Source organism: Euprymna scolopes, chromosome 7 (assembly GCF_053919585.1).
Source record: "Euprymna scolopes isolate OS-2025 chromosome 7, ASM5391958v1, whole genome shotgun sequence".
Taxonomy (NCBI): Eukaryota; Metazoa; Mollusca; class Cephalopoda; order Sepiida; family Sepiolidae; genus Euprymna; species Euprymna scolopes.
Genome location: NC_136488.1, coordinates 22,978,553 through 22,993,274, shown reverse-complemented (window position 1 = coordinate 22,993,274; position 14,722 = coordinate 22,978,553). Strand labels below are relative to the sequence as shown.

Below are 14,722 nucleotides of genomic sequence, written 5' to 3'. Positions count from 1 at the left end.
TCTCATTTCTTCCACTACTTTCTGTCATTCATGTGCTGTGCACACACACACACACACACACACACACACACACACACACACACACACACACACACACACACACACACACACACACACACACAATTTGCAAGGCATTAATAGTTATGATATAACAACACTCCCATTCATAACACTTACCTTTCTTTTTGTTTCCTTTTGGAGCAGACATGTTTTGGATCTACTCACTGAGTGAAGCCTAGAGCCTGTAAAAAAGAGAAGTGAAAACAATTGTAAGTTTAGAGTTAGAAACGTGGAAAGAAAATGAAAATCATAAGTTTAGAGTCATTATCAAAAAAAAAAAAATGGAGAAACGAAAGTTAATGATTTCTACAAAGCCATCATTTGCCCATGCATGGAGTATTGTCGCCACATTTAGGCTGCTGCATCTATGATTAGTCTCACTCTCTTATAGGGTCCAACGAAAAGTCTCCAATCTAACACGTCCTGCACTATCAACTAAGCTGCAACCCCTGTCCCATCACTACAATTTTCTATCCCTGTGCCTGTTTTACTTCAAGTATTTTAATAATATGCTCTGATGAACTCATAGCACTTGTACCGCCTTTACATACATACACCTAACAAACTCGTTTAGCAACAAAATCCCACCCCTTCACTGTAGAGATCCCTAGATGCTGGAAAGCTTTTTTCTCTAATAGCTTCTTCCCTTGGATTGCTAGAATTCCCTCCCTGTTTCCTGCTTTCCTAACTGTACTAACATGCACAAGTTTAAATTTAATGTGAACAGACATCTCGCTCATTTCCTCACATAGTCTCTCTCTATGAACATGGTCCCAAATAGGAACTCTGTATGCATTGTTTGGGGAGAACAAGAGTAAAAGAAAAAATCTTAATATGGTAAAAATTATGGTCAAAAGTTTGGTTATCAACTAAAGAAATCTACGATTCTGTTAATTATCTCTTCAATAAAAGTAAGAAACTCCATGGTTGTTTCCAATCTTCACATGGTGGCAGTCAATGTTCAACCAACAATTTCTTAAGCCTTATCCTCAAGTGGTTCTCCAGCCTTAATAAGCAGTGACTCATTAGTAAAAAAAGAAATATTGACCAGAACTGTGAAATCTGTGATGCAAACGGATTTAAGAGAGTAGAAAATGGTTTTATTTTCAACAGCCTCATGCTTCCTCTATTTTGTCCGTTAGTCTTCACGTCCAATGAGCGATATTTCTGACAAAGAGGGAAGAATTGCTGTTTTATAGACTGGAATCTATCCATCTAACACTTATTGTTGGTTTTGTCTTTGAAGTCATATTTTTCTTTTTTCTTGTTTTTCTTTAGTTTCTTACATCAAGTGGCTTCATGTCTTGAGTGATTTCTATTAAAAAAAAAAAAAAAAATAACGTCATGTTTGACTCTGAATACTGAATTTTTCAAAAGTGAGACTCCAGCCTACAAAATTATTTTACACTTATAGTTACTTATATATACAGGGTGCGTAAATTATTTTTTAACCTCAAAGATAAGCCCTTAATTTTTTTATATCTTCCACTGAAGAATATATTAAAAAAAAAAAAAAAAAAAAGCGTTCAGATTTATTTTCCCTTTCTAATGTTTCAGTAATCCATCTAACTCTTTGATCTTCCCTCTTCTCTCCCGACCGGATTTTTGACCTAGGTGTTAAGTGTGTGAATAAGATTGACCTCTTCACCTTCTACTGCACCGTGTCGTTTTCACTTTCGATTCTCTTTCTCCCTCTTTATTTCTTACTGTTATTCTTTCTCCTGAGCTTTCTGTTTTGTTTAAAGCTCTGTGACATGCAACGTATGGAACCAATTATCAGCGTTGTTATCACAGGACTTTTTTCGCCATCAGATCAAAACTAGTATCATGTTTATATACTAGTACTAGCTGTACCTAGACAACGTCGACCGAAAGTAAAAATAAAGAATGACCGACTTGTTTATTATGAAGAAATGAGAGGAAACAATTTTGTAAGCAAATTATTTTGTGACCCCCCCCCCCAATTTTATTTAAAAGTTTGTTTTAGTAATTGATGAGAATAGATTTTTTTTGTAAAGAACAAAATAATGTCTAATTAATATGTAAAATTCCCTTTAATATTCTTCTTTTTACTCTTATTCATTCCAAGTAAGGCATATTGCCATTTGGATGTAAGGGGCCCACTATTTGGGATCGTGTCTAACAGGGGATTGTAGGGAATTGAGCTGTTCATATAACATTTAAACTTCTTCAGATTAATACAATCAGAGAAGCAAGAAACGGAGGGAATTCCAAAGTCTAACACTCCGAGGAAAGAAACTATTAGAGTAGAAGGCTTTCTGGTATTAAGGAACCTCAACACTGAAGAGGTTGGATATTGCTACTTGTGGGGTTAGTTGGAAGCATGTAGGTTGAGGAGGCACAAGTGTTATGACTTCAGAGCATATTCCATTAAAGTACTTGTAAAACAGGCACATGAATTCAATATTGTAGTGATGGGACAGAGGTTGGAGCTTGGCTGATAGTGCAGGACCTATTATATTATAAACTCTTTTTTGGACCTTGTCTTAGTGAAAGACTAGTGGTAGATGCACCAACCTAGATGTGGCAAAAATATACAGTGTGCTTTTCAATATCTATTTTTGCAGAAGTTAAAGGAAATAACCCATCACATTATTATTTCCCTTTAATGTTTAAAATAATCTGTGAGTAAATGAAAACGTATTCACTTTGAAAGTTTTTCTTAACCAGAATAAGTATTTTCAGAAAGAAACTAATGCAAAGTAAATATATTTGGGCCAATAATAGTAAAAGGAAGGAAGAAACAAAAAAAAAATAGACTAATTTGAATTAAGTGTCGATATGTCAGACAGATTGTTATTTGGGTCTGACTTTAAAAATTTTGCAAGATAAATTTGTATGTTAGATATACTCATATCAAAGTTAAAACTTAGATCCAGACAACCATAGCTTAGTGAATAAAGAAATAATGAATACAAGAAAGTGAACACCTACTATGTAGATATTTATGTCTGCACTATAATTCCAGCAACACTCTTATTGGAACAGCAAAACAAACAAACACACACACACACACACACACACACACACACACAAATTAACTCCTTGATTTAAAAATCAGAGTTACTCTCCTTTAGTTAGTACATAATTTGGCTGGTACACTGCGATTCCCTAACAAAATCTGTGCCAATTTAAGGTTAAAGACTGAATAATTTAACTACAAATTATAAATAGACAACCTTTTCGTCAGTACCGATTGTCTCAAGACAAAAGGCGTTTATTCTTATCTCACTTTCCATCTAAGTTGTAATTTCATAATCTAATTAAGTATCTTTCACTAGTTTATGAAGAAATTCACAATTTGTTTGTCTCTGATGTATCGTTATTTTCATGGAAAGTGTTCAACTGAGCTTCAATCTTTGGTCCCCCCTCGCCAAACTTTCACAAGAAACACTCGTCTAGCTGTAAACACTATCAATAATTTCCCCCACTCTTTATCTGTGCCTAAACCTAAACGTAGATTCCATGAACAAAACTTCTTTCTTAGAACTGCACGCCTGTGGAATTGTCTTCCGTTTTCCTGCTTTCCGGCTGACTACAATATGGTTGTGTTCAAGTCTAAAGTAAATAAGTTCTTGATGAGCCGTTCCATATAAGTTATTAAATTTACCAAATTTTCATTACTAATGATTACTATATTGACCAATTTCTACTGTACACTCTTTAACCCTTATCCTTGAGTGGCCTCTGGGCCTTGATAATGTGGTGATGCCTTTGTAAAAAAAAAAAAAAAAAAAAAAATCCAAGATATCTTTCTCTTTCTCATTATAGTGTACTAAGTTAATTAAGATCCAACGTAACCCCCCCCTTTCTCTCTCTATGATTTCATAAACTAATTAAGAATCCATGATGTCTCTCACTTAATTTTCTAACTCATTCATCATTGTTAACAGCACTCTTTCTCTTTCTTCCCCCTTTCTATAATTCTTCGTTTTCTCTATTATAGCTTCATAAACTAATCGCAATCAACTCATTGTTTTGTAAGCTAATTAACAATCCACGATTCTCCTCTCTCCCTCACTCTTTCGATTATCGTTTCAAAAACTAATTAAGAGTCCAACATGTGTCAGACACCTATTTGTGCGACTTAATATTGCCATTGCAGGTCTTGTAAGTTAATACACTTTGTGTCTGCTGTTAAGAATTGCAGAGAATTAATCTTTTAACAGGGCATTTGAAAAAAAAAAAAAAAAGAAAGAAAAAAAAAAAAGGAAAAAAGAAAGAAACACTAGTCAGTAAAGGAGGAATGGTTTTCTATTTTGTCTCATAAGCTTAAACAATTTAAGGCTACATTAGATGTTGCCACAGACGACAGAAAAGATTGACACACATAAACCTAGGGTTGTAGACTTAGAACACAAAACCTTTTCACTCTGACTCTTCTATTTTTGGCAGCTTTGACTGTTATGTCATTAAGTGATAATGATCAACAAATCATGCCCCTAACTTGAACAAACCTGCAGCATAATAACAGGTTTATTTTTTTATTTTATTTACTCTTTTTTAACGAAACAATGAGTATTGCAACTGGAACATAAGAGGCTTCTATTTTGGGATAGTGTCTAGCAGGAGACTGTGAGGAGTTGAGCAGCAAGATGTCTGTTCACACTACGTTTAAACTTCTGTAGATTCAGGAAAGCGGGAAACAGGGAAGGAATTCCTGAGTCTAGTAATATTGCAAAGATGCGATAAAGGTTGGAGCTTGGCTAATAGAGCAGAATCTATATTAGGTTTATATTAAAGAATAAATAAACTATGAGCATAAAAGTGTAAATTCAACTGGTGTTGGTGTTGGTAAAGTTTTAACAATTTCTAAATGTTACTTGTTGTTGTTGTTGTTGTTGTTGTTGTAGCAGCAGCAACAGTGTTCAATCTGGTCGACTGAACTGATTTCTTCTCTGATCAGCACCACATCCCGAACCTTGATGGTTCATGCATAGTCGTAAAAGATGATTAACTAATTAAGATTCCACTGTCAGAAATAAACCACTTGTAAACTAGAGAGCTTAACAAAGTTCTCCATGATAGTTGTCTCTTATATTTTCAGCTAGCCACCGATATACTTGCACCTACCAGACAGAGAGGTAAGGGAGATTACATAATAAATTAATTGCGCCCCTATGAGATAAGTTACATGTCCAGGCTATCAAAGACATTGCTGCAACAAGATAGACATCAGAGAGCTCTGTTTGAGGTGTTGGTAGTCTGACCGCTACATTGTTTCTAATGAACTCTACAGCTAAACTCTTGTACATATTCCTAACAATGTGGCACTCTTTCTGGGTCTTGTGTAATTTCACTGGCAACTGAGTTTTCTGTGTTTTGATTTGCTAGAATTGGTCAAAAGCAGAGCTATGGAGTTAAAGATGGAGTCAGAGTAAAATTAAATTCATTGCTGGTTGTAGCTTCCCAAAAATAAAGTGATAAAAATTATTAAAAAAAAAAAAAAAACATGTATCAAAATCAACTGATTTTTTTGCAAGCTGAACTTTTTAAAGTTCTTTCATTAGAAAAACAAACAAAACAAAACAAAAATGTTAAAATCTAGAGCCTTGAAAAATCGAAATGCTATACACAAAAGAATATGCACTAAAATAAATATTTTCCTGAAGATTAATATATGCTTATTTATATTTACACATAAGAATAGTGCTGTAATAACAGTAACAATGCGTATCTCATTAAAATTTCATCTAGCAACATTGACACATGCCACAAACCAAAGGAACATCAGACCTATCAGAATTTCTGTGAGGATGCACCATCGGTCAACATGAAAGTGGTCTTAGTCAACACAACATAGCAGGAAATATTTCAATACGTCTTTCTACTGTTAATAGAATGATTGTACAATTCACAAAAGAAGACAAAGAGGTTGCCATGGGCCCTCTGAAAGAACCTTGCGTCTTGTGAAAAGAAATGTTGAAGAGGATCCTCAGTGCAAAGCCTCTGACATCGCAAAACAAGCTGGTGTCAGTCCCAGAACAGCTGTCAGGTATCTCCACAAACTGGGCTACTATGATAGAGGTGCGAGAAGGAAACTTTATTTATCCTGCCAATATCAAGCACAGAAAAGATTGGGCTTGTGAGATGGTGGAGAGAATTATGACCTTTAAGACAAATGTCATTTTCTCTGATGAGTCACAATTTGCATTATTTCCCGACAATGGAAGAATATGGGTATGGAGACTCCCTCAGCAAGATTTTGATTTAAAACAACTGCGGCTAATGCTGAAACATGGGGGTTTCTTGGTTATGGTATGAAATCCAATTTGAAGTGATGGTCGCTCAGACCTGGTGATGTGTGAAGGAAACATCAATTCTGCAAAATATGTTTCAATATTACATGAAAAACTCCTACCAATATTTTCAAGTGGTAAAATAAACCAAGTTAACTCCCTATTTATGGAAGACAGAACTCCTTGTCACTCTGCTAGGGTGACATAACATTGGTTGAGCCAAAATGGGATTAATAAACTTCCATGGCCAAGTCAGTCCCCGGATATGAACCCAATTGAAAACCTTTGGGTCATATTAGACGCAAACCGTTGCAAAAATTAAGGGAAGCCATCTTCTAAACCTGAAATTTTAGCATTATTGCATTAAACATGGCAAGGAATTCCTCAAGATAATATTCATCAACTGATCAATGCCATGCCTAGAAGTGTCCTAGCATTAAAAACAACAAAGGGGATGTCAAGTATTAGTTATTAAATTTGTGACCATTTATTTTTGATTTTGTTCTATAAATTATATGTTTATTGAAATAAACTGTTTCTATGAGTGTCTATTTTTATGTCATGTGTGTATAAATCACATATAGTTTATATAAATTATTACTTACAGAAAACGTTTTTTAGGTCAAATTTTATAGAATTTGATGAATCAGAGACGATTATTTGGGCTACCGATTCCACAGACTGTGATCCAACAAAAAGATCAAATACATAAATCAAAAGAAATCAAGTTTTATTTGAATGATCTTTAAAATCATTATTGAAAACTAGAGGGTATGATACTTAGCATTGACTTCAGCTAAGAATTATAAAAACGCACTATTAATAAATTTAAGAAGCCCACCATTACCAACTCAATGAAAGAATACATAAGACCCAGACTCTGTCTCAAGTTTTCGGCCAAAGGTAAAAAATTATTTCCAATTTGTTTTCTGGTAGACATCTAATACAGTATTTTCTCACCAGAGTACCTATTGCATAAAATTTTTTTATGGACAACAATTATCCATGAACTACTTAAAAAATTGAAAGTTTTCATGTGTAGTTTTTAATGTTGGGCGAACTCTCTGATCACAGAAAATCATCCATATATAATCTCTATATTAATAAAGTAGCCGGAGGAATTCCCCCTAGAAAAAAGTATCGTAGGAATGCAACATACAAATTCAATACAGCTAGACTAATAACCACTATCTCATGTAGCTTTCAAATACCTTTGCAGACACATTCAACCGTGATAATAAAATAATACATTACATCCGAGGAGCAATGCCATCACAATCGCAGCATCATCAGAGGAAGGGATATCTATTTTTCCTTCTAAATATTAAGGCCTACCACCACAAGCAATTGACATCAGAAGAAAGTCTACACGTTCCACAGATTCTATGCTTACACTGCCCATAACTGGCTCATATATACAGATATACTATTATTTTTTCCGTGGTAGAATAAAAAATAATAAAGTCTCCCTCGGGAAAATCAGCTGCCTCTGATTAGTTGCCTGCTAATTCCCTTATTCCGGAATTAGAACATTCTTAAACACTTCAGAACATTACACTATGGCGTCACTAGGACAAATATTGATTCGCACAGCATCAATTTCAGTTAATAGGCACTTACTTTTCAACATATAACAACAGCGAATGATACACCCACTATTAAGTTACTATTACGTAACTATTGGCTGTATAAAACATTACTACTAGGTACAATACGTATTTGCTAGATCCTTCTTTCTTCCTTCCTTCTCTCTTTGTGTTCGTCGCCGTCAAGATGTAAACAACATATGGGGATAGTGTTTTGCAACTATTTCATATTTACACCTAACAAATTAATAACAGATACTGTAGAGCTTAAATTTAACTGGAATATACTTTTTAAAGATTATTGCGCTAAAATATTTGCATAGTGGATTCTGAGAATACATTCTAACATAAAAAAAAACACTTATCTACAGGAGGTAACAGTGCAAAAAAAACAAAAACAAATACAAACATAATAATCGCTCAAAAACAGAAAATTAGCTACTGGTAACCTTAAAATTATCCTAATGTTTCATAAATACTAACAACTTATTTTTAACAATTCAGCATGTTAACATACGTGCATAAGTAAAAAAAATATACATAACGTCTTTTAACACTCGATACTTGCACACACATGAAATTAAATCAACTTCTTAAACATGATGCAATTCTGCTAAAAACCTAAAAATTAAATACTGAAATCCTGATGAGCTCTGACAAAATGTTTGAGAATTATTGGCATTTTATCACGCCTTGCTAACTCTTTCCTTGCGCAGACGGAACTACCATAAAATGTAAACAAGCCGTGCATGTGTGGTCCCTCTCTGGTTCTGCATTTGAGATGATGCCACAAAAAATAGTGAAGAAATGATTAATGTGAGAAGTGGGAAGGGCCAACGTTGCCTTCACATTTTTGCCAAGTTTCAGAAAAATCTAATGGATCGGGCAAAAGTTATGGGGTAAAAAGTGTCATTTTTGCAATTTTGGGGCATTTGTGACACCTTTTAAGCTCCTGAGAATGCTGAATCCCAGTGAAAATGACAAACGATGCAGTTTCATGTCTTGACACATGTATATTTGAATTCAGCACCATGGAAAACCCTATATTGACATAAATATCAAGTTTTTGATTAATACAAAAAAAAGCTTGAAAAAGGCATGTTTTTTAGCCCTAAAAGTTCGAGAGGGATGCGAACCAGAATTTTGCCAGGGTCACGCATACTGAATTTATATTAAGAACAATGGCCTCCACATTTTGGCCAAGTTTCAGGAAAATCTAATGGATGGATTAAACGCTATGGGGCAAAAAAGTGTCATTTTTGGCCATTTTGGGGTACTTTTGGACCTCTTCTGAGCCCCTAGGGGCGCAACAGGAATTTTTGCAAAAAAATATTTTTACTGTGCACATCTATTTAATGAAATACAATTTGTGGCAAAATTTCAGGAAAAACTAATGATTATCTGGCAATCGTCTGGACTAACAGACGCATGGAAGCACGGACATGGACACTACTGAAAACATAGGTCCCTCTCCGATAAATTGGGGGACCAGCAAATACATATGGCTCTTCCCTTGCATGGACGGGACACTCAAAATATTAAAAGCATTGGTTTGAGAATGTAAATATGCACAAAATACCGACACACCACTACCCTCCTCCCACCACTAAAAAAAAAAAAAATTTGTTTATGGGTACCAATATTTAATTTTCTATTTTTGAGCGATTATCGAACCTGTACTGATGCTATATTTGGTTGGTTTGTTTTTTGCATTTTCTATTCCTACTTATTTAACTGTTAAAAACAGGTGTCCGCAATAAGAGTTAACTCTGCTGCTTCCATTTGACCTAATTAAGAAGGTCAAATAGAAGTCATGCAGTTAACTTTTGCTGCGAGGCAGCGTTTGGGTTTGTTTACCCCAATTTGACTGTTTTTTCCCCAACAGATGTTGGGGAGGGGGAAACCAGCTCCCAATTGTCCAGATTGAATAGCAATTGTCTGATATACAACATTGATCAAAGCTGACTGCTTCTGGACGTTTCCCGGCGCAATGCTGAGAATGATGTTAGCTTTTGAATTAGTTTTGCTTTTTATACGAAAAAGACGAATCAACACGTGAGAAGCCAAAATAGCAATAATTTTGTAAAAGTCGATGTAAATAAATCTAGACGCGACATGCTTTCCCAAATCCTAGATATTATTATCTAGGACCTATATAAACAGTTGTAAGCGATAGTAACGAACCCGAGACCGTGTGCAAGAAAAGCCTTTGCCAGACATACACAAAATGGTCACACACATTTTGCCTTTTATATATATAGACTAACAAAAGTACCCGTCGTTGACAGGGTTCAAAAACAGCCTACAGAAAATGGACTCTGATTTATATATGACGAGCAGGGGGGGGGTTACCTGGCGTTGCTCGAGTGTTTGGAGGGGGTGGGGATGTTAATGAAAACCTAAGAATAAGCGAAGTAAAAAAGAAAACATAAAAACAAAGCGGGGGGTACCCGGGGGGGGGGGTAATTAAAACATCGAAAAAAACTAACGTAAGGCAAACGAACGATGTTAAATGTAAAAATTGAAAAAACAAAAAAGAAAATAGAAAAACGAACGTTAACTCCCCCCCCCAAAAAAAAACGTGAAAAATGGCTTAAATAAGCCTGTTTCGATATTAAAATTTAAAAAATCAGTGGGCACCCGAGTGGTTTTGGGTGCGTGTGGTCGGTCGGGGGTGTTAATGAAAACCTAAGAATAAGCAAAGTAAAATATAAAAAAAAACCCAGAAAAACGAACGTTATATGAAAAATGGCTTAAATAACACTGGTTCAATATTTAAATTTAAAAAATCGAAAAATAAAAAAAAAAAGAAGACATCTCACACCACGATTCGAACCCAAAACCTTTAGATAATGACCCAACGCTCTAACCAATTGAGCTACCACAACGTACATGAAATTTAGTCAGTTCTTCAACTATTTAAACTAAATCAGGTCATGACGTCATCTGACGCATGCGTAGAACCGGTCGTCATCATGAGAGGACGGTTTTTGTTGACCCCCCTTCCCTGTAGAAAACTGTGGATTTCAGAGTGAAAAAATTAACGTTTTTGGCCAATTTTTCGATATTTTTCAGCCGAAGGATGGAGCTTCAATATGATACCGAGTTTGTTAATTTTTGTTTTGTCTGTCGAAAGTTTTTTAGCGGACACACAAACACACATACAAACATACATACATACACACATTTTCACTTTTTTTTAGAATCCGCCAGTACCTACAAGTTATCACTCCAAACCAGCACTAATTGCCAGTAACCAACACTGCTGACAATCACAGGTAGTGGCTTCCACTAGCCGCCACTGGAAAACAATGCTTGAGAGTGGAAGCCAGACTATTTCATTTGGGCCACGGCTGTCAGTGTCTGCTATTTTCCAGGGACGGCAGTGATCACCAAAAACAAACATAGTTTAATTTTTTTTCGAGGGGGGGGGCTCATGCTTCTACCGGGCAATGCCGGTTAACGGATCTTGCTAGTTAGGTTATAATAACAAACGCTTGTACAATACAACTTTCTGAGCATCCATGATCATAAGCCGATGGCATGCTAAAGCATGCTGACTAGTAATCAGTTTCTCTAGGTTTTATAGTTTCCTTCTTCTAGATAGGTTGCCATGGACTTAGCTGAGCAACTCCATCTATTAAATAAAGAGTTTATCTGGAGATCTTGATTAAAATAAGAGATACCTAAAAAGTAATAATAAACAGATAAAAATAGAAACTTGGTAAATATTTATAAGTATAATGACTTATATTTTGTTTAATACTGACAAAAAGAAATTAATCCAACGCAGAATGCTCAATCTATTAGTAATGTTGGTCGAACTTTGAGAAAGAATTCTGTTCTAATTCTGTGCAGTTGTGAATAAACAGTATTAAGGTTTGCTCTTCCTATAATATTGAGCATTTTTGTGAGAAACGCCCATTAAGCGAGTTTTGTATACAAATGAACATACATAAAAATCACAATTACTATGATCTTATTAGAAGAATGCTGAAAATAGACACACGTGTGATCAGCATACGAGACAAATTACTTGGAATTAAAAAAAAAAGCCAAAGAAAAAAAATGCTGTTGAACAAATCATGATGAGTTTATCTATAGAAATGGGTGTTTTGTAAAGAGAAGCATTTCATTAGAATGGTAGAGGATTGTTCTGGATTGTTAAATTCATAGATTAGAATGCAGTGAGCTCATAAATTACTACATAAATTTAGAAGGCGTTTAGACAAATATTGATTCTTTATGATCATTTGTTGTTGTTGCTTTTTACAGTACATCAACCTTTGTTGGGTGGTTTTATGCCAAAGTCATAAATATTTTTGTTGATTAACTTGAATTTGAATAAATTTTTGGGACATATAGCAGCTGGTCTTCACAAAGGATTACCCATTTTAGTACTAGCCAAGTTCAATGTCACTTAACTTGAATGATCTATAATTGGAAATTGGTGTCAACATAACTATAGCTGTATTTTTTATTTTAGCACATACGAGGGGCGTGCAATAAGTAATGCCCCTGGCCCACTTCCCATAGCAGTAGAGCAACGAAACTTGGCACAGTTATTAGTCTTTCACTACATAGGAACCACCCAGAGTTATGCATTTCTCCCATCGTTTGATGCAGCTCTGGAGACCGTTTTTGTAGAACACGCCAGGTTGGTCTTCCAACCACGACGTGACTTCAGAAATCAAGGCTGCATCATCTGGGAAACACTTTCCTTTCAAAATAAACTTCATGGCTGGGAAGAGGTGAAAGTCAGAGGGTGCAAGGTCAGAAGAGTAGGGAGGATAGGGGAAGATTTCATAACCACACACCCGTGCTTATGATCTGGTGACAGTGAATTGTGGACCAGAGCATTGTCCTGCAGGAGGAGGGTACCTTTGCTGATCTTGACCCGCCTCTTGATTTTGATAGCTTCCCTTAATTTCCTCAAAAGTGAAGCATAATAGACTCCTGTAATTGTGGTACCCTTTGCCAGGAAATCTGTCATCATTACTCAATCCTGGTCCCAGAAGACTGTGAGCATGACCTTGCCAGCGGAGAGCGGCACCCTTGCCTTCTTTGGAGGTGGTGAGTCCAAGTGCTTCCACTGCATTGGCTGGCTTTGGTCTCTGGATCATAGTGATGGACTCAGGTTTCATCCTGTTTAATTAGTCTTTTGAAAAACTTTGACTCATCTTCTTGGCATATTTCCAAATTCATCCTCGAGCACTCGACGCGTTCTCGCTTCTGGAATGGTGTGAGCAACCTGGGAATCCATCTGGCAGACACCTTATGCATATGAAAATGGTCATGAATGATAGTTTCCACAGACCCTGTACTAATCTTGACATCTTGGGCTATTTGGTGAATAGTAATTCGCCGATCTTCCAAAATGGCAGCCTCAACTTGACGGACAGATGCCTCATCAATGGCAGAAGGGGGGCGATCAGGTCTGGGAGCTGTTTCCACAGACTTCCGGCCATGTTTGAATTCATAATGCCAGCGTTTTACAAGGTCATATGATGGGGCATTATCACCATAAGTTTCTTTCATTTCATCAAAAGTCTCCTGTGGTGTGCGTCCTTTTAAATACAAAAACCGGATCACTGCTCGACATTCAACAGACTCCATTTCACACCTGACTCAGTTCAAACACCTGTAAACAGAAACCACAACTAGTTCACAGCTATAATTTGCCACATAACCCGTAGAGATATAAATCATTGCACATGCAAAATTTCAGCTAGATCAGACAACTGGAAGTGGTCAGGGGCATTACTTATTGCTCACCCCTCGTAATAGCTTGCTTTCAGGCAAGAAGGAGAGGGTGAAAATGATTATGATGATGATGTGCCAGTTTCTTTCTGAAAATACTTATTTTGACTAAATCAACTTTTAGAATGAAGACTTTTTCCTTTACAGATTATTTTTAAATCCTGAAATGAAGTAATCATGTCATCCCTTGGCCATACTTAATATGGTTTAATTTTGGTAACTATATTCATACCGTTAATTCTGATACAAGGTCAATTTTTTATCTGATGGTAAGGCCCCAATTCAAAATGTGTTTCCATTATTCTTATTTCATCAGCAGATATTTTTTTAACACAATAAATGACAGTTCAATACTTTTCTTTAACCTTGCTCAGGGAAAACATTTCATGAACTGTGATACAAATGGCTATTAAGATATAATCTTCTCATGTCAGAGTAATGTGCTTTATAAACACTCGAAACGTCCAATCTGCCTGCAATTAGTAAAAGAGACCATTTAAGGCTCAGTTTTTTGTTCATGACAGCTTATACCATGCAAGACTTTTCCAACCCCCGTCTCTTAATAGATAACACCCTTAAGTCCACTTTGTTCTGAAGTAGCTGTTCTTGTCAGGGACCCACCCATGGATTAAATAGAATCCGTTCTGAGGATGACATGAAACTCATGACAATAAGATATACACATTTGCATCAATAAATTATTGGTAAATATTGGAAAAAATAGAATAGTAGTCGAGCATCTTGGGTTTTGTCTGTGGAACGTGACAGACTACTGCAGTAGTCACCTTCTTTCTTGCTTATTGGGGATGAATGGGGGAAGTACTTGCACTATGTAATGCTATGTAATAAAATGCACTAAAAATTAACATATCAAAGTGATATGTTGCTATTCTACGAAGTAACAATAACAACTGCTGTTACAAAGAAAGAGAGAGACTACCTCTACACAGTTACTACGATGGGAGACGACACAACTATGTTCACTGCTACTATGTATTGTATTCTACTGCTATGATACAGTTGAAACATATTTGAAAGTATCAAGAACTTCAAGCA

General features: G+C 35.8%; 1 protein-coding gene across 5 annotated transcripts in view; it reads right to left on the bottom strand.

Annotated features, from left to right (window-relative positions):
- Positions 1-14,722, bottom strand: part of LOC145279635 (uncharacterized) — a 396,470-nt gene that overhangs the window by 135,361 nt on the left and 246,387 nt on the right. For all 5 annotated transcript variants that reach the window (XM_080130859.1, XM_080130858.1, XM_080130861.1 and 2 more), the window contains one exon: positions 178-242. In XM_080130859.1, the coding sequence (XP_079986985.1) occupies positions 178-208 (31 nt within the window). In that variant the 5' untranslated portion in view covers positions 209-242. The remainder of the gene's footprint in view (positions 1-177; positions 243-14,722) is intronic.